Below are 19,870 nucleotides of genomic sequence, written 5' to 3'. Positions count from 1 at the left end.
CTAATCCTGGGGTGTAATTTTCCTGGTGTGACCTCCACACAGGAACCCACCTTCTGTTTCTTCCCTTGGGTCAGCTAAAAGGGTAAAGTGGAGCTACTTGTTACTTCCCGTGGGACCTCAGGCCAAGCGCTGTACCCACTTAAAGCAACAAGTGAAATTAACTTTAACATTAATCCAATATATATAATATATTACCACCTCAAAATGTAGTCCACATAAAATCTCATTGGTGAGCTATTTTACAGTCTTGTACTAAGTGGTCAGAGCCCGGGGTGTATGCACTTCACCCTCAGCCCACCTCAATTAGGACGCACGTGGTTCCGGTCTCCACAGCCACACATGGCCCGTGGCTACTGTGGGGGATGGGGCGGGGCGGCGGGGCCATCTGGAGACCTACAGAACCCACAAAGTTTCTCATTGCTGATGGAAACAACCTCCCTGGGCCCACTCGCACTCCTCAAAGGGGAGGGTCGTTCTCTTGCTGCGACCTGGCTCCCTAGGGCCGAACCCGCCCCTCCGCTGCGGCGCCCTCAACCCCGCTCAGGCTCCCCTCCCGCTCCCCGGGGTCGGTTTTCTTTTCCTGGCGGGTGGGTCTGGCGGGGGCTGCGGGGCCGGACTGGAGAGCGCCCCTAGCCCAGCCGGGGCGGGGCGGAGCGGGCCGGGCCCCGCCTCCCTCGCCTCGCGGAGCCGCGCCGCCGGGTAGTCCGTGCGCCCGGTGCTCTGCCACCCCCGCCGCCCAGGAGCCCGGAGCCGAAGCCTGAGCCGGAACGGGTTGGGCGCCATCATGCTGAGCCGGCTCGGGGCGCTGCTGCAGGAGGCCGTGGGCGCTGTGAGGCTGTGGGCGCGGGGAGGCCGGGGCGTGGGGCGGCCGTGGGCGCGGGGAGGCCGGGGCGCGGGGCGGCTTGGCGGCCGGGGCGGAGCCGGCGGAGGGCGAGGGCCACCCGGGGGAAGGACCCCGGCCGGGCCATAGCGCCCTTCCGGGCCTCTCGCACAGCACTGCCCGCATCCAGTGGTTGCTTTCCCGACCGCGCCGCTTTCCCAGACTGCTCCATTCCTTGACTCACCTCCCCAAACTGCTTCCTGTTTATTTTTCGGCTCCCCAGTCTCTCCCAGCTCCCAGCTTTCCTGTGCTCCCATGCCACCCGGTAGTTTCTTTCCCCAAACCCCAAGTCCCCTTTCCTGGAGAGTTGGAAGGCCTCTGTGTGCCTTTCTGTGGCCTGCTCCGCTCTTCGTGGTCCCCTGTGGTTAAAAACAGCTGCCCCTTCCCTCCCTCGGAGTCCCTGATCACTCTAAGACCTTTTCAGGCCCAGCGCGCCCTCACCCTCCACTGGGGAATGCGGGCCCGGTCTGCTCGGTCCCGGGAAGTGCGTACATTCAGGACCGAGTCGGGGGCGGGGGTGCCTTCGCCCTGGAAGCATTCCCCTGCAGGTTTCCAACGTATTCTCTCTTATTACAGCAGCCTCTCATCGGGGGAGGCCAGCCATGGCGCTGCAGCCCTATGGGGAAGAGTTTATTGATTTCTTATATTCTCAGAGTTTGCGCTTTTGGCGTTTTCTGTTGGGGGCGAATGCTGGTCGGAGGCGGCCCACTGGGTTCCCTTCATTCAGTAAGATAAAAGTACAATTTAGATAGGATAGACAGAGGCCTGTACTTGCAGTAACGCTGCCAAGAATCTGTGAAGTTAATGATTCCTTTTGTTTCAGCATAAACCCTCTCCTAATTGATCAGTTTAGTTATCAGATTTTCTAATCTGAATAACCTAATTTATCAGATTTTCTCCGGAGAAGCAAAACCTTGGTTTCCACTACCTGCCTCTCCAACAACAACCCCTCCCCTTCAAATCAGAGCTTATTATGAATTTGCTTAAGTCCCAGCCTTAAGCAAACTGGTGAAGAAAGTAAAAAGCTCCTGCTCCTTCCAGTACTGCCCCTCCTCCCCCTCCCTCCCTGGGCTTGCTTGGGGCGGGGGAGGGGGGGAGCCTCAGGTCATCCCACCTGAGAGGGGTTCTGTAGAATCTCTCCTTCCCCTCCTCCCTTTCCTCAGTCAAGACAGCTGTCACCTTAGAAAGTGGTCTGACAAACTACTTCATACCTCTCAAGGACAGCTCCATGCAAAGCGGGGTGGAGGTGCCGGTGGGTGACACAGAGATAAGACCTTAGCCTAAGAACTGAATTTCTTTTTCTTTTTTTAAATATTTTATTTTATTTATTTTTTGAGAGAGGGGAAGGGAAGGAGAGAGGGAGAGAAACATCAGTGTGTGGTTGCCTTCTTATGTGTCCCCTGCTGGGAACTGGCCTGCAACCCAGGCATGTGCCCTGACTGGGAATCGAACTGCGATACTCTGGTTCGCAGGCCCGCGCTCAATCCACTGAGCTACGCCAGCCAGGGCCAGAACTGAATTTCTAATGCCTCCAATACAGGAATTTCAGAGTCAGGGGCTGGAGGAAATATTGGTGGCCAAGGGAGACACTTTTAAGCAGGTCATCTCCTTAGTCTCCTAAAAGTTTGACCCTGTGTGATTGTTGGGAGAGATGGGAACCCCTCTTTTCTCTGTACCCCTACATCTTGCACAGAGGTCTTCCGGGGCCTGGGTCTTCAGGTTAAGACCCCAGCAAGTCCGTTGACTCCTGGTTGACTCAGGTTAAGGAGGAAGCATGCTGCTCCTTCCTGCCCTCTTCTGACAGAATGGAGTAATGATCGTTGCCTTTAAAAAGAAATTTGGTAGTTTCTGTGGTCTGGAACAGAGTAGCTAGCTAACAGTCTTCTCAGGTGAAGACTATGCCCCTGTTCTCTTCTTCTGAATGGTCTGTCTTGGCTAACCTGCATTCCCCCATTTCTACTTTCCATACTGCATTATGATTATTATTAATTATTTATGTATTTTGGTTTAAGCGCTGGCAAGGTTTTGGAGACTATAAACGAATTTTGCGGTTCAGTGAGCCCCATCAGAGACTTCTGAGATCGAGTGCTGGGTAGGGGCCAGAGGCCTTCCTGGAGACAGGAACTGCGGAGCGGTGTCTTGGGGAGCTCGCTGAGCTATTTAGTAAATGTTACTTAGTCATTGTGTGTGTGCCCTTCAGGGACAGATTCTGAAACAGCGCCCTGGCCCTCAGGGTGCTGACAGTCCAGAAGAGGAAATGACCTCTAACCCAACCATCATAGCATCACGCAGAATGAGATAAGATGTGGTCACACCCAGTGTGTTTGGAACGACTGTGGGAGATGCTAGTCTGGTGAGGGCTGCGGTCCCCACAACTAATTTTGAAAGAGGACAAGATTGGGCAGCTGAGGCAAGGGCTGTGTCAAGGCCTCAGCTTCATTTTCTCCCCGTCGCCATGGTCTTCAGAGCATTCTTCTTGCCTTTGTTTCCACACACAGCTGCCAGATAACTTCCTAAAACACAGCCCAGCTGTCCCTGACCTGCTCCCCATTGTCTGCAGATATATGTACTTGAATATGTATTTCTCTGGACCTCTTGGCCTGGCATTCAAGGCCCCGTGCCCTCATCAGCCCATCCTGGCCCCCCACACACTTTGCAGAGTACCTGCTACAGGGAATGTGCTTCCTTCATCTCTCATGGTGGGAATCTGACCCAGTTCTTCACGTTTTAGTTCCGGCGTGACCTCAGCCTTCTCTGTTCCATCCCGTTGGGAGTGGCCCTTCTTTTCCTGGAGGTCACTTTCCTCCTGTCCTGTGTTCTCCTCTCCCACTACTTCCTGTCGCTGAGTTACTCAGCGTGGGCTGAGATGCTCTTCTCTTTGTGGCACTGGGTCTTGGGCACCCTGGTATTGCCTGTGGCAGCTAGCATGATGTCTTGTATTGGGTTGGCCAAAAAGTCCGTTTGGTTTTATCTGTAAAATAAAAGACACGGTTTTCGTTTTCACCAGTAACTTTATTGATTTGGATATTTTGAGTATATGGGCTATCTCCAGCGTGGTATGACGTTGATTTTTTTCCTCAAGTAATGTCTTGTTTGATCGCTCTCAACTTCCACTAGTCTGTCCGACCATGGAGCATGGTCCAGCGAGAAAGCTCCAGCACAAAACTTCAAAAACCACTTTTGACACGTTTGATCAGTCACAGGACCTCTCCATACACCGCACAAATCTTTTTTTGCATTTCAGTCGTTTTTACCTTTCTTGAAATAATAAACCAGAATACACCAAAAATGTTGCATATTTTCTTCCATCTTCGATATTAAAATTGCTACGCAAAAAGTTACCAATTTTGGTAAGTTATTTAAAAATGTACAGCTGTCATCATACAATCTAACAAAATTGTTTTGAATGAAGTTAGAGACAACTAAGCACTACCAGAGCCGTCTTACGGAAATAAGCAAATGAGCTCTTTGGCCAACCCGATATGTAGCAGGCCCTCAGAAGATAGCTCCTAAATAGATTAAAGGAGGAGACACGCAGTTCCGTGGTGTAGTAAAGCACGAGGCAGGAGGGTGACGCATCCAGGAAAACCTTGGGAGGGCTTTGTGCAGCCGGAGGCCCTCAGCCCGACATCACTGGCAACTGCTAGGATCTGGGTGTCAGTCCAGGGCCTCCTGGGCAGAGGAGTAGCCTGAGAAAAGACCTGGCATAGAAGTGAGCACCTTTGGAGAAAGAGATCCCGATTATGAATTTCTCTCTTGTAAACACGTACTCTGCAAGGAAAGAGAAGAAATGCCCTATTTTGGGAGAAGTTTTCAGGGAAAGTGGTTGTTCTCAGTTCAAGGCCAGGTGCAGCCCGGCCGTGGAAGTGGAGAGAGCACTGGAAAGGGGGGCTTTAGGGCTTACTGGGGACAGAGTCGGAATCCCCTGTGGCCAATAGAAGGCACCGGAGGAGACGTGGCTGGAGCAGAGCTGGCTAGGGATGAGCTTGGGCTGCACGACCTGTGGCCTGGACGAAAGGTGTATGTACATAAGCAAGGCCCTTTCTTAATGTTACGCTGGTGTTAGTCATCTGGCTGCACTGAGCCTGCTGTGGCCTTTGCACAGCTTTTCACCAACTCTCAGATTCAGAAGGACCTGAAAACTTTGTCTCTCAGGTGTGTTCCCTTTGTGCCGCTTGCTTTTGTTGTTCGGGGGTATGCTTCTGTTTTCCGCCATGCACCCCTGTTGTGGTGTGACCGTGTTGTGTTGAAACAGTCTGTCTCTGTGTTTGCATCCCCCTCCGACACTATTAGCTCCTCTTCTGAGATGGGCTGCAGTACCCTGGCTGCCAAGGGCAGGACGACGGCATTTCCAGCAGGGAGGGGTGGCTGGGGAGGGGTGCTCGGATTATCGGTGACAGTCAGGTGTGACCTGGAGACCACGTGTCCGTGGGTGGTGGAACGTCTGTCCCTGCACATCCTGGCGGAGGCAGAGCCCGTGTCCCACAGGTCATGCCTCTGCTCTCTCTGCAGCGGGAGCCCACCCTTGACCTTCTGGAAGCGTTCGTGGAGCACTGGAAGGGTATCACGCACTACTACATTGAAAGCACAGGTGAGGCCCGGTCTTCCCTTCAGGGAGCTGTGAGGACAGTGCAGGCAGAGCCCCGGTGCAGCTCAGAGACACAGGAGTCCCAGGGAAGGTGATATCTGCCCTTTTGAGAGAGGAGCTGTGTGAGGTGGGAGTGAGAAAGCCCGGAGTTTGGGGTTTCGCTGGCCTGCTTTGTGAGTTGAGCTCTACTTGCCCCCACCTTCCTGCGAGGTAGAGCATCCAGGCCCTCAGTCTTTAAGTGCCTGTGTCCAGGGCTTACTGATCAAAAGAAAAGAAATAAAACACATTCTTCTTTTCCCTGAGCCAACTTAGAGGGGTAGAAGGAGAACAAAAACCAAGGCATGTAACTACCTGGTCCTTGAGCCCAAGCTGACAGGCCAGGGAGCCAAAGGCTGAGGCATCAGGGCCCAGCAGGCTCACTCACTGGGAGGTGAGCTCCGATTGGCTGTTTTTGCAGTCAGTGTGCTGGCGTTGGTGGATGCACACTGATTGCCAGGTAACCCTGTCCTACATCCCTAGCTTTCACCTCCTGCAGTTCAGGCTGGGGTGTGATTCCAGCCTGTGCCTGTTCTCAAAGCTTCACGTCCAGCCTGAGCGAGCCCCTGAAATTAGAAGGTGGCCTTGGACACTCTGAGGAGCCCTCTGAACACTCCGTTAGACCAGGTTCCTCAGGCTGGCTCTGGAGACGTCTAGATTGGGTCACTGTGTGGAGGGAGCGGTGGGACGCACTGCAGTTTGTTTAGTAGCAGCTCTGGCCTCTGCCCATGAGAAGCCAGTATCACCCCCTTCTTGTGTGACAAGTGTAAATGTCTCTCCAGACATTACCAAATGTCCCCTGGGAGCGGGAGGAGAGGGGTGGAAAAACTGCCCCCAGTTGAGAACAACAACTTTTGGCTGATAATCTCTTTTATTTTCATTAAAATATAACTGACATATAACATTAGTTTCCATTGTACAACATTGATTCAATATATGGATTGATTGCAAAGTGATCACAGTAAGTCCAGTTAACGTCTGTCACCACACAGAGTTACAGTTTCTTGTGGCGAGAGCTTTTATAGTCTCTCTCGGCAACTTTGAATTATACAATACACTGTTATTAACAATAGTCACCACTCTGCACATTACACAGCCCAGGACTGACTTTATTACTGGAAGTTTGTGCCTTTTAGAGACCGAAGATCTCTGGACAGAGAGCCCCAGTTTGCCAGGAGAGCAGTGAGAGGTCCGGGAGGGACTCGGGCCCACCTGCGCCTTCGCCTTGGCCCAGTCCTCTCGTTTCCACAGTCCCTGTACCAGAGGCCCGGGAGTGGGCGGGGCAGCTGCCTTGCCCAAGAGCCTGTGCTTTCAAGGAAAGCTAGGGGGTGCTCAAGGCCAGTCCCCGAGAGCCAGAACCTTTCAAACACACCCTACCGCAGCAGCTCCAAGAAAGCCCCACTACCCAGCTTCTCCATTGGGACCTCCGCGTGGTGCAGCAGAGTCCGAACCCATGCTCAGGCTCGGATTTTTTTCTTGCTTTTTATAAAATAGAGTACTGCCTTCTGTGAGTACTCCACTTCCGTGAGTAGAAAAAGGACGTAAACAGGCTCCAGGAGATGATCAGTTAGGAAGCTGCCAGAAGACACCTTCTGAATTCTGCCAAGAGACCCTGGGCCCACAGCCACTCACTCAGGCCTCGCTGCAGCGCCGGCCGAGGTCCGTGTGTCGGCCCGGGGGTATGGGGGCAGGCAGATGCCCTTCCCTCTGATAAAGAGCTGGGGCGTACACGCATGCTCAGAGTTGTATTCTGGACCTCGTTCTAGAAGGCCTTTTGTGCTTTTATGTGTGGAGGCACAGACTGTGACTTCTGTTTCCTCTGGCCTTTAGCTGTGGAAGCAGACCGTTACCTGGCCTCTCCAGGGCGCCCTCAGCCACAGCCGCCCACCCCTGGGTCCCTCGGGCCTGACCCCGCAGGGCCAGAGTGCTCAACTTCTCCCTACTCACTCTTCCCCGGAATCTCAAATAGATGAACACACCCCAGCCAAGAAGACTGATATCCCCTGGCGGCTGAAGCAGATGCTGGACATCCTGGTGTACGAGGAGAGGCAGCAGGCAGCGGGCGAGGCCGGGCCCTGCCTCGAGTACCTGCTGCAGCACAAGATCCTGGAGACCCTGTGCACGCTGGGCAAGGCCGAGGTGGGCAGGACCCCATATCAACGTGGGGATGGGGACTGGCAGCAAGTAGGAGGCCTTTTCCATGGTGAGGAAGGGAGGCTTGCAGAGAATTGGCCTCTGAGCAGGGGACAGAGAGGAACCGTGCAGGAGGCCGTGCTCTGGGGGGCACGACTCTGTCCTGATGGGCACTCCGCTCCCTGACCCACAGTACCCCCCAGGCATGCGGCAGCAGGTGTTCCAGTTCTTCAGCAAGGTGCTGGCCCAGGTTCAGCACCCGCTCCTGCATTACCTCAACGTCCACAGGCCTGTGCAGGTGAGGGACCAAGAAGCCAAGGGGCGTCTAGGGGTGCAGCCCCCTCTTCCCTGCCCCCCATTACCTTCTGCCTCCCTGCTGCTTCTCTCCCAGAAACTTCTCCGGCTCGGTGGTACAGATCCTGGATCCCTCACAGAAAAGGAGGAGGTGCAGTTCACCACCGTCCTCTGCTCCAAGATCCAGCAGGATCCAGCCCTGCTCACCTACATCCTGGAAGTGAGTGCCTCTGTGGGCACAGAAGCGCAGGGCCCGGACTCCGGGCCCCGTCCCACGGCCCCTTTGAGGAAGCAGAGGTGCACAGAGCAGCTCCCCCAGCCCCATGCGAGGCCCAACAGTCTGCATACCCTACATTCCCCAGGGCCAGCACGGGGAGTGGGCTCTGCCACAACCTGGCCTCATTCAGCCTCATCTGCAGGGTAAGAAGACTGTCGCTAAGAAAAAGTCGTCCAAAGAACCCACCACCTTGCCTAGGGTGACGGCGGCCAGTATCGAGAAGAAGGACCACCCCCACAGTGAGGCTCCTGACAGGGGTCCCTGTGGCGCCCGGGCTTTGACCACCCAGCTGCCTGTTGAGACCTGGGAGCCCGATGGGACTGGGGAGAGCAACCTGGTCACCTCACTGGTTGGCTTGTGCAAGAGCAAGGTGCCTGATGCTGAGACAGTGTGGGCCGGGGCAGGGTGAATTGTGGGGTGAGGGGCCTTGGGGGCTTAGGTGCATGTGCTGAAGTTGTACCTCTGTTCCCTAGAAAGGTCGTGTGGCCCTGAAGGCCCAGGAGAACCTGCTGCTCCTTGTTAGCGTGGCTCCCCTGGCAGCTGCCACCCACCTGGTACAGAGCAGCCCCTTTTGCCCTGCGATTGTCGAGCACCTTTGCCAGCTGTACCAGTCCATGCCCACCTTCCTGGACCCTGCAGACATTGCTGCTTTGGAGGGCATCAGCTGGAGGTAGTCGCTGGGCCAGGGAAGGCGGGGCTGCATCTTCAGTGGCTGGAAGCCCAGTCTGTCTGCTAGTAGCCGGTTCCTCTGTTTCCAGGAGGGATGGGGACCCCTGCTGGCCATTTTCCCAAGGTTACAGCCCCTCCTAAGGGTCTTCTCACCCTTCAGAGAAGCATCCCTTTTGCTTTTGCCCAAAGAACCCCCTGTTGAACTGACCACCTCACCCTACACCCCCGCCTACCTCCTGCCCTGTAACAGAGGCTCCCTGCACAGGGAGGAAGGCTCTGCTTCCTTCTGGAAGGAACAGAGCTGGGGGAGGCCTCACAGCCCTGCCCTCACCGTCCTGCAGGGTACCCAGTGCCCCGTCTGATGAGGCTTCCTTCCTGGGCAAAGAGGCCTTGGCAGCCTTTCTGGGATGGTTTGATTACTGCGACCGTCTCATCCAGGAGGCACACATGGTGAGCGGGGGCAGGGAGTTCCCTGCCACTGGCTGTCCTCCGTCTCCACCTGGAGGACTGGGTGGGTCTCTGGGAGCTGAGCAGGCCTCAGGTTTGCAGAGACTCTCTGCCCGTTGTGCTGGACACTGTACTAGGACAGTTATTTCTCGATGGAGAACTGTCCGTGGAGCTAACGGTGTTTACCATGTGCTCTTTGGTGCCCAGGTGGTTGCAGATGCCTTGGCGAAGGCCGTGGCCGAGAAGTTATTTGTGGACATTCTGCAGCCGCAGCTCCTACACGTGTGAGTCTATGTCCAGGCCCCTCAGCTGTGGCTGTGGTGTGGATCCAAGGCCCACCACTCCTGCCCCTTCCTGTCCTAAGGCCAAGAACCTCCTTAGCCAGAGTCACATGAGCCTGTGGGCTCCATCGGCTCATGTGGGCCAGGCCTGCCCCCTGACACACATGTGGCTCAGAGCCACCGTGGGCTGCAAAGGCCTCCGCCCTGGGAGGGATGACCTCAGGAGGGATGGGAGTGAGCAGAGAGACACAAGCCAGCAATATTAGGAAACCAGGAAAGGGCTTTCCCCCTGCCCCGAGTCGTCTACTCCCTGTCCCTCTGGCCTCCCCTCCCCTGCCTGGCTCATTGTTCCATCCACATAGGTCCGAGCAGAGTGTCCTGACCTCCACTGCCCTGCTGACGGCCCTGCTGCGCCGGCTCCGCTCCCCTGCGCTGCTTCAGGAGGCTGTGGCCTTCCTCCTGGGCACTGACCCGCGGCCTGCAGCCCCCGAGGACAGCCCCTGCACTCTGTGTGCTCAGCTCATCAGGCACTGCGACCACCTCTCCGATGAGGTGAGATGGGAGGGTCCTCCACTCCCACCCCACCCCTGCCAAAGGGGTCTCCCAGGTCCCCCATTTTCACAGTTCTGCCTTTGAGACAGTGAAGCGTCCCCTGAAAGAAAGTGATGCAGCGACTGGGCCAGACTGCGCCCGTCACACAGGAGCTTTCTGTGGCTGCACCGGGTGTCACGCAGCAGTTTTCCGTGATCGCACAGCAGTGTATCATGTGCGCCCACGTTTTTAGCCCAAATTTTCAGGGGAAAAAATCTTTCATTTTAATTTTTTAATTCATTTTTGTATTTATTTATATTCAGAAACAAAACTGATTATCGTACTCCAGGACAATATTTTGCATAGGGGTATTGTTATTGCTTTCTAGAGTTAACACTTTCAACGCATAAGCCTAAATAAAAGAATTAAAAACGCTTATATAGATACAGAATTAGTACTGCCTGTATCTAATGGACATCCTTGTTTTTCCCTCAAAAATTTGGGCAAAGAAGTGAGCATTGTACACAGCAAAATACGGCACTCGTGCTGACCCTGTACAGTGTGCAAACTGCCTCATTGGGCTTGTTTGAGGCTCACGGCCGATCTGTGAGGTAGGGAGGCCAGCGGTCCATTTTTCAGACATAGAAACTGAGGCACAGAGAAGCCAATTTCCTGGCCCGTTATCACATCAAACTAATAATGGAAACAGCCAGACTTCTGATTTCCAGGCCAACACCCTCCCACTCCCTTCAAAACCTGCCAGGGATGGGGACCCCCTTCTAGGGGCACTGTTCTCATCTGGGTGAGCAAACCCCCAAGCACACCCAGAAGTCGGGGCAGGAAGGGCATCCTGCTGACCCCTGCCGGCCCCAGATCAGCGTCGCCACGCTGCGGCTGTTCGAGGAGCTGCTCCAGAAGCCCCATGAGCACATCGTCCGAAAGCTGGTCCTGTGCCACCTGGAGGGCCGCCCCTACGTGGCGCGGGGTTGCCCGGAGCCTGAGAGCTATGAGGACACCCTGTAAGTGTGCACAGACACCCAGGCCCCACCCCAGCCCTCAGCATCCCCACAGTCTTTCTTTCGTGGGTTCATTGGTGCCACGTGTGTGTGCTCTGGCCACAGCGACCTGGAGGAAGACCCCTACTTCACAGATGGCCTCCTCGATGCCAGCTTTCAGTCCCCTGCCAAGCCTGCTCCAGCCCCTGCCACCACCCCAGATGGCAAGACAGCGGTGACCGAGATTGTCAACAGGTAGGGGGGGCAGGTCAGGGAGTGAGCCACTTGAGTTTGTTCTGCCTTTGGCCACAACCCTGCTGGGGCACAGCCCGGCGCGGTGTTCGCTCCAGGGGTAGATGGAGGGGGGCAAGAGGGGTGCCCCGCCACACCAAGCCTCCTGTCTCTCAGCTTCCTCTGCCTGGTTCCTGAGGAGGCCAAGACCTCAGCCTTCCTGGAGGAGACTGGCTATGACACCTACGTCCATGATGCCTACGGACTGGTGAGTCTCCAGGTCGCCGCTGGCACCTATTCCTCGACCCTCAAAGCTGTGGGGTTGCTAACTCCACCTTCCCCCCCATGAACCCTGCCCAGGGCACTGCCAACTCCAGCCAAGAACTCTGAGCCCACCTTCCCTCGTTCCCCTCCCTGCCCCGCTGTGCTGTGGCCTCCTGACCTCCGGCCTCCTCCTCTCAACTCTCCCTCCCGGTCCAGTTCCAGGAGTGCAGCTCCCGAGTCGCCCCCTGGGGCTGGACCCCAGCTCTCACACCCCTGGACCCCCATGAGCCCGAGCGGCCTTTCTTTGAGGGGCACTTCCTCCGGATGCTGTTTGACCGCATGTCCCGGATTTTGGAGCAGGTAGCCAATAGGACTGGGCCCTGGCCAGAGGGTGGGGCCCACAGGAGCACCCCAGGTGGGTGCCTCTGGAGCCCTTCAGGGAACAGGCATGACCATGGCAGGTAGGGGGTCAAGCCGTCTTCGGTTCCGCAGCTCCACCCCCCACCCCACCTTTCCCCAGGCGGGAAGCCCGGCTCGCCTCTGCTCCGCGTGCCCTGACACGCCTGGCCCTCAGCCCCGGGGAGCCATGACACACACACACATCATGTGCGTCCCCTGCCCCCGCACACGTTCGTGCTGGCCAGGAGCCTCTGGGGGGGGGGGACGGTGCAAAAATGCTCACCAGCCCCTGCCAACCCTGGTTTGTCCACCATGTTCCCTACAGCCATACAGCCTGAACTTGCAGGTGACCTCAGTCCTGTCCCGGCTCGCCCTTTTCCCCCACCCCCTCATCCATGAGTATCTCCTGGACCCCTACGTCAACCTGGCCCCGGGCTGCAGGAGCCTGTTCTCTGTGCTGGTCCGGGTAAGAGTGCCTGGGAGCATGTCAGTGGTGGGCAGGGAGGGAGGGGTGTGGGATGGGGCCGGGGCCGCAGGTGTGGGGGACCCTTGTCGGTGCCAGAGGAAAGCACAGGCATCACCCCCGGGTGCAGCAGAGCCAGGGCATCTCGCTTGAGTGTCGCTGGTCCCTACCTTAGCCCTCTCTTGTTCCTGTTCCAGGTAATCGGGGACTTGATGCAGAGGATTCAGAGGGTACCCCAGTTCCCAGGCAAACTGTTCCTGGTGCGTAAGCAGCTGATGGGTCACGTTCCTGGGGAGCAGTAAGTAGCTGAGGGAAGTGGGTGCCGGGGAAGAGCCCCGGGTGGGAGGGCAGAGCGCTCCAGGGTGGGGAGGCGCCTTGGTGCACAGGGCCTGCTGCTGAGCTCTGTCCCCACTTAGAAGGGTCTGCCACTGGGTTATGCCTCAGGGACACTGTGATGTCACCAGTGGCCTTCCAGCCATGACTCTCTGTGCTCGCCCCCTCAGGCTGGACCACCAGACCCTTCTCCAGGGTGTGGTCGTCCTGGAGGAATTCTGCAAGGAGCTGGCTGCCATCGCCTTCGTCAAGTTCCCCCCACAGGGACCTCATCCGTACCTCTCCCCACCCCTGGAAGGGCACATCTGAGGCAGGAGCGTGGCGGGCGGGGAGGCTCCTGACCTCCCCTCCTGCCCGGGAGCTGCCTCCTGCCTGGCACAGCCGCCACCACCCTTCTCCTGGGCTGGGGGCCTGGCCCCTTCTCCTCTGTGTCCTCCAGGGACCTCTGCCTCTGCGGCTCTCAAGTCACCTCCAGGAGACCCTGCCTTGCTGGCTGCACCAGGCTGGGCTTCAGGAAGTGGGTCTCCCAAGGTACCAGAAGCCAAGGAGCAAAAGGGGTGGCCTCCCAGGCAGCATGGGGTCTCCAGGGCCTTCTCAGTGGAGCTGGGTGATGGCCAGGTGACCATTGGAACCCAGACTCTCCTGTGTTCTGTACCTGTCTCTACGGGACACAGGGCCAAGACCTGTGACTCAGTTCTAGCCACATGAGGGGAGTGAGCTGATGGCTCCGAGGCCAGGCAGAACTGCAGATCAGAAAGACGGGGCACAGGAGCCCTGTCTCTGTCACACTAGGTACCGGTGGATGCTGCTAAGACTTGACATTTTTTTCCTCCTGCCTTCTGGACTTAACCCTTGTGGAGGGGTACTGGCTGGTAGGGGTAGCCCACTCTTCTTCCCTGGCCCTCCTGGAGACTGTTGCAAAATCCCAAACTGCCTCATGGCATATGGCCAAAGCATGCTCCGCGCCCAGGCGGGGGCAGCTGCTAATGAGAACCTTGATGCAATTCCACCAGGGCGGGAGAGGGCCTGGGGAGCTGGGGGCTGGGTGCCAGGCTCTAGCTCCAGCTGGTTTCTCCCTGGCGCCTTCTGAACCCGTCTCAGCAGGTCCACAACACCTGGGCAGAGGGGCTTGAGACCAGGGGAGTCCAGGCCCAGCCCGCAGTGTTCTCGAGGGAATGCTCTCCCTGGGGATCTCGGGGTACAGGGGAGGCTGGGGCACCCACCTGGTGGCAGCCCCCAAAGCCTGGCAGGGAGGGGCTGGAGTCCAGGCAGCAGCCCCGGCGCTCTTCTCCCTGCGTGCCCTGAGTCTGGGGCTGCCACCCCACCCGGCCCGAATCTGCCTCGACCTGCAGGAACACACAGGCGGCGCCAGGCATTACCTCACAGCGGGACTGCAGTTGCTGGCTTTGCTCCTGGGCAAGGAGGAGCAGGCCAGAGCCCCTTGCGCTTCCTTTTCCTGCCCATGCCGCTTCTAGAAGCCAGCCACAGGTTGCCAAGAGGTGACATGAAAGAAGAGGAAACTTGGTGACCTCTACCTCTCCCGCATTCCTCCCAGCTGGGGAGGGCTGAGCTGCTGTGCGGACGGACACTGGGCGTGTATGTGCAGGCATGCACGCACACATGGGTGTCGGCGTGGGACAGGAGCAGAGCTCAGTGGGCAAACTGGGTCTGGACTCTCCGATTCTGAAGATGCTCGAGTGTCCGAGTCACAGACACTCCCAGCCTTGATGTGCTTAGGCGCTCCTGCAGTGCTCCCCCACCCCAGACACCACGGCAATAAACAGTGTGGTTGTGTGGACACAGCTGCCCTGTTCTCCACCCTTCACTGCCCAGGGCTCTACTGCTAATCTGGGCCCATCTTCCTCCCCAAGGAAGACAAATTAAGTTCCTTTTTCAGCACTGGAGTGGAGGGGGAGGGTGGTAAACAGACAGGCTCTGGCAGTACACGTCTGCCCTTCCTCGGCGCCTGCCAGGAACGGCCTCTCTTGGCCGGGCAACACTGTTTCTGCTCTGCTTGCCCATGACCGAGGGCTGGCTCACCTCAAGACATGGCGAGGGAGCCAGCCGTCTGCAGCATCTGTGTGCGGGTCTCACGTCAGGTGCTTAGGCTGTGCGTTGTGTGACTGCTTTAGCGGTGGACAGTGGGCCTGCTGGTGTAAGACTTGCCCCTAAACGTGTGAGTGTCGTGGATCCTCTGCGGGAGTCACCATGTGCACCAGGACAAGGAAAGCAAAAGGCCTGAGAGGGCTGGTCAGTGTGCCCCTCCTCAGTGCATGTTCATTAATTGGGTGGCTTTTTAAATGACCAGTGTCCTAGCCCCACCCCCCACCCCATCTGGGGGTGGCTCAGAATTCTTCATCCTCTCCGGGTGAACCTGATGGGCACTCAGGGTTCAAAACTACCATAGGCTAAATACTGGGAGCAAAGATCACTGCCCATGGACGTGGCTGTGGACTGGGGCATCCCTCATACCGAGAGAAGTGAGCCATAGTGAAAGGGTTTGGTTCTACCATTTGGGGGACACTAGTCCTCCAGGGAGACAGGAGGACTCCTACCACAGTCTGGAGACCAGAAGGAGGATGGCAGCCAGGAGAGGCCTGGGTTGGGGTGGGGGGCACTGGGATGGGGGGGCGGCTCTGAGGGTCCCGGTCCTTCCCTTCAGTGCCAGAGTGTAGTTACTTCAGAAGGGAAGCCCATCACGTGTTTCCCAGCTCAGAGTCAGAGATCGGGATTTGAGAGGCAGTGAGGAGCACACAGGATAATTTGGCTGGGCTAAGGGGAAATAAAGGGGTTGGGTTGGGTTGGGTTTGAGCTGGAGTTATAAAAGGGCAGAGGCAAGAGCCAGGGCCCAGCAGTGTGACTGGGAGGGATCAGCTCAAACAGAATGAAACCTAGGCAGGGCAGCTCTTTTGAGTCCTGGCCTACTTGAAGCTTCCCTGGTGTTTTCACTGCTCAAAACCTGGAGGGGATTCGGTCACATTCTACACAGGCAGGCAAGTTGAAGAGGTTCTCAGTGGGCCGGAGACAGGCTGCAGTGAACAGCACAGTAGGAGCCTGCCTGCCTGCCCAGGCCCCAGCACCCAGCAGGCTGGCCCCTGCAGTGTCAGCTTGCTGTCTGGGATGGCCTGGGTGGCTGTCGGTGGGACAAGGGCAGGAGCTTCTCTTCTGAGGGGAGTCCCCTGCCCCTTCCTGCCCACTTTCTCCCCACAGAGACATGTAGGACAGAAGGCAAAGTAAGCAATAACCTATTTAACTCGGCAAGGGGCCCATTCCCGTGGAGTGACCTCCCCCAGCACTCCTTCCATGTTCTAGGTGCCTGAGAATCTGGCACCAAAAATGATGAGATGTTGTCTCACGTCCACAAAGTTCTCACATCCCTTAGGGAGCAGTGCCCTTATTGTGCCTCAGGACAACTGGGTCCTTGAGCTCTGGACTCCTTGCCTGGTAAAGGCACTGTCCCTTTTGGTGCAATGTAGGGACATGCCCCATGGCGAGGAGAGATGGAAGTCCCCCTGGGAAGACTTCTCCTGTTTGCAGGGGGACCCCTAGTTGCCAGCCTCCTGCCTCCCTCAGGGAGGTGAAGCCACAGTGGAGGGAGCAGACAGCCAGCTCCTTACCCGCTGATGGCACCTTCCTATCTGTTGACTGGGATGACAGACGTTTCCTGAAGCCTCTGTAAGAGCTGGCTTTGTAGGCCTTCCTCCATCACTTTCCACCAAGAGAAGTTCTCACCCCGAACCTTCGGGGGCTCATTTTGGATACCTGGGTTCCGAAAAGCCACTGCCACCAGCACATTCAGGCAGACGCCATCCGTGTGGTCCTTGCCCAGGTGCTGTAGTCCAAGCAACCCCTTGATCTCCACCACCAAGTGGTGCAGAGTCAGACACTCCTGCAGCAGCCGCAAGATGGCCACTTTGATGCCACCCCTCTGCTCCGTGGGGGTGAAGCCACAGGCAGTAATGGGCAAGTGAGGCACCCGCTCTGTGCCCACCAATACCCACACGGTGTGGACACTGGTAAAGGTGGCCACGAGCCGCTGACAGACCAGACTGCAGGGAAGCTCTTGGGGCAGAATGAGAGGGTGCCTGGCCTGATGGCGGTACTGGGCGGCCAGCTCCACCAGGTGCAGAATGTCATGGGCTCGCAGCGGAGTGGGCAGGGAGGTTCTTGGGTACCAGCCAGCCTGTAGGGACTCTGCATCTGCCTCTTTGGAAGTCTTGAGAACTCCACCTGGGGGAGAGGTGAGGATGGGGTGAGGAAAGGGTCTGCACAGCGAGAAGTGTCGGGCCTGGCAGAGGAAACAGCCATCCAGGCCTTCTAACCCGACACTTAGGCTGGAATCCGGAGATGCCAGGCTCGTATCAGCCAGAATAGGGGCTCATCTCGCCTGAAAACGAGCTGGGGGGGGCAGTTCAATTGCCACCTGCCCACGCTGCCACCAGGTGTGCTGTACCTGTGGGGCGAGCAAGGAATGCGAAGCGGATCCAGGAGGGGCCCCGCTCCTCCACAGACAGCAACGTCAGAGGCTCGCAGTGCAGCCCAGCCTCCTCCTTCACCTCCCGCTGCAGCGCCTCCACGATGGTCTCCCCAGGCTCCATTCTCCCTGCCGGCAGGTACCACGACCCACGGCACTCTTTCTTGGCCTCCTGGATCAGCAGCACCTCATCCTGAGGGGAGAGAGAGGATCCTCACCCCCACACAGCCAGGCTGGGAGCTCCAAAGGAGGGGCACAGGTGGCAGCCTTTCCTTGCCCTGGGGGCTGGGTCATGTATTAAACAGTCACCCAGTTCCCCCTTACTGGTGGACACCCTCAAACTGTTGAGCTCTCCTGGGTAACTGCCCTTGCATGGCTTCCAGCTGCAGCTGTCCCTCTCTGCAAAGTACCCCTTTGCCTTCAGACTTCATTGCAAAAAGGGGCTAATAATCCTGGGAGCTGCTTCAGGGGTTGGGGATCAGGCCTCTCCGGGCAGGGGCAGGGCCGTGCATCCTGAGTCTCTCTGAGTATGTCACTGTATCTCTCACCTCCCCTGTGGTTTATAAAGTGCTGTGACCTGTCCTCACACTGGAGTCTGGGCTTTGAAACATGCCCCCACCCCATACAACATCTACCCACACTCTTGGCCCCTTCTAGCTGTTGTCACAGCAACTTGCGCTTAGATCAGCATCAAAAAGAGCATCACACAGGGTACGAAAGTCTAAGTGTATGCACAGATTGTGCCACCACTGTCCGTGGGACCCAGAGTAGGTCTCCGCAGCGCTTAACTGATCTTTAAGAGAGACCACTCCGCCGCCATGGCAGGCACTGTGCTGGCAAAATTCTGGGAAAATGAAAAGGAGTAAGCCCACAAGGAACTTAGGCCTAGTGGGATGAGACAAACAGGCTCCTGGACTCGGTTTCTCCTCTGTGCAACTAACAATCGCAGGGTTGGGTGCACCAGGCTCAGATGTCAGTCAGTGTGACAGTGCTTTGCAAAACTGGGAAACACCGCCCACAAATAATTGGTGGCGGCTGCCGGTAGGTCCTCTGTCCCCACGGCCTGGCTGCGCGTTCTGAAGTGGGGGCCGGTGGACGGACGCTCACCTGCTCGTTGAGACACACGGCCAGGACTACGTAGCAGACGTTCCTCCGTAGCCGCACAGGTGCCAGAAGCTCCCCTGCCGGCTCCGAGTCACAGCTGTGCACGCACAGCCCCTGGCCCCCCAGCACCGCCGCCAACTCCCCCTCCAGGCCTTCCGAGGCCATCTGGTGCCCTGGAAGGCGGCGGCCGTGGCAAGCAGACCCGCTGAGCCCGATAAGGTGCGACGTGGGGCAGCCAGTGGTGCGTGGCCTGGCACCAGCGGACTCGCACTGGGCGTGCTCGCGAACACGGAAGCGCCAGCCGAGTCCCGGCTGCTGATAGGCTGCGCGTCCCCGCGGCCTGCTGGGATTGGCTAGCCCGGCTGGTCACTGCGGAGGCGGGACCAATCCGTAAGGGGACCCACACGCTGAGGCAGGCAACTTGGACCCGCCAGGCTTCCCTGTCCGTTTCTCCTGGCCCTCTCCAGCCGCCAGCTTTGCTAATTTCTCCAGCGAGCACAGGTCTGCACCGGTTCTGACAGTTACGTCATCCTGTCTGCAGGCTGTGGGGCGCTAGGGTGGCCAGCGAAGGTGATGTCACAGCAAGCCTGATAATGTCAAGGAGGCCTGGGGCCCCGGCTGGAGCCCATTGTTCAGCTTTTATCATAAACATACCAGTTCATTGCTCAAAATGACCACTTCCCAAATAACCTCATTTTTCGCCAAAACTGTACTGACTGTCACGGTAGCGGGGGTACACGTGCTCTTGCTGTGGAGGAGATTCTGATCTAGTTAGGAAGGTAGATAAAGTTATAATAAAAAGTCAACTCAGGGTTATAAGCCAAGTGCTACCTGATTGGACAGGAGGTGTAAATAGTGCCAGGAGGAGGGAGGGATCAGGGCTGGGATGACAAGGTGTGGCTGGTGATGGGAGGAGGGGTATTTGGGGCAGGGAGAGCACCAGGATCAGCGTCCAGGCTCTCTGACCACAGCATTTCCCCTGCGCTTTCAGGCCTTCTACCCCCTGTCCTGAGAGCCCTGGGAGGGCAGGGGCCAGGTCCTGCTCTGTCATCTCTCTTGCCCCCACACCCAGCTGGCTGGGCCTGCTGCACTGAGAGCAGGGTGTGGATTTTGGCGAGCTCCGGCCTCTCTCCCAGGCTGACCTTTCCTCCTCAGGGCTTCCTTTGACCTCCTCTCAGGACAGGAAGGCAGGGCCAGCTGGAGTGAAATTGTGAAGCCAGCCAAATCTGGGATCCTCCTCAGGCCTCCCCTTTCTCTCCTGCTGGCTTCACACACCTCTCTTTCTGAGGGACAGTCGCTTGGTGGAGCAGACAGAGCATTGGGCTTGGAGCCAGATGCCAGGCCTCTGCTCTCTTCACTGTCTGGCTCTGTGTCCCTGGGTAAGTCGTGGGCCTCAGTTTCCTCGTCTGTAGGGTAGGCTCACAACAGCTCTTCCTTCACAGCGTTGTTGGGAGGGGAGATGCCATGGGAG

General features: G+C 57.4%; 2 protein-coding genes across 3 annotated transcripts; one reads left to right on the top strand and one right to left on the bottom strand.

The window, feature by feature from the left end:
• The first annotated feature begins 663 nt into the window (after positions 1–663).
• Positions 664–14,623, top strand: FHIP2B (FHF complex subunit HOOK interacting protein 2B). Of its 2 annotated transcripts, none has more exons than XM_037152675.2 (17): positions 664–829; positions 5,393–5,471; positions 7,474–7,643; positions 7,831–7,935; positions 8,029–8,151; positions 8,351–8,578; positions 8,682–8,878; positions 9,219–9,327; positions 9,532–9,608; positions 9,968–10,157; positions 11,010–11,155; positions 11,258–11,386; positions 11,540–11,630; positions 11,843–11,986; positions 12,351–12,491; positions 12,686–12,786; positions 12,992–14,623. In XM_037152675.2, the coding sequence occupies exons 1-17, from the start codon at positions 785–787 to the stop codon at positions 13,128–13,130; spliced, it is 2,214 nt and encodes a 737-aa protein (XP_037008570.2). In that variant the 5' UTR covers positions 664–784; the 3' UTR covers positions 13,131–14,623. The 2 variants fall into 2 exon arrangements, with proteins under 2 accessions (XP_037008570.2, XP_053524103.1); XM_053668128.1 differs by lacking the exon at positions 664–829 and adding an exon at positions 6,999–7,163.
• A 76-nt stretch (positions 14,624–14,699) lies between these two features.
• Positions 14,700–18,664, bottom strand: NUDT18 (nudix hydrolase 18). Its single transcript, XM_037152676.2, has 3 exons — positions 18,403–18,664; positions 17,275–17,488; positions 14,700–17,051 (listed from the first exon to the last, which is right to left on the bottom strand). The coding sequence occupies exons 1-3, from the start codon at positions 18,562–18,564 to the stop codon at positions 16,456–16,458; spliced, it is 972 nt and encodes a 323-aa protein (XP_037008571.2). The 5' UTR covers positions 18,565–18,664; the 3' UTR covers positions 14,700–16,455.
• Positions 18,665–19,870: the final 1,206 nt, after the last annotated feature.

Source organism: Artibeus jamaicensis, unplaced genomic scaffold, assembly GCF_021234435.1.
Source record: "Artibeus jamaicensis isolate MK-2021 breed Jamaican fruit bat unplaced genomic scaffold, CSHL_Jam_final contig_477, whole genome shotgun sequence".
Lineage (NCBI taxonomy): Eukaryota > Metazoa > Chordata > Mammalia > Chiroptera > Phyllostomidae > Artibeus > Artibeus jamaicensis.
The sequence above is the reverse complement of the archived record's forward strand: the minus strand, read 5'-3'. Positions and strand labels throughout refer to the sequence as shown.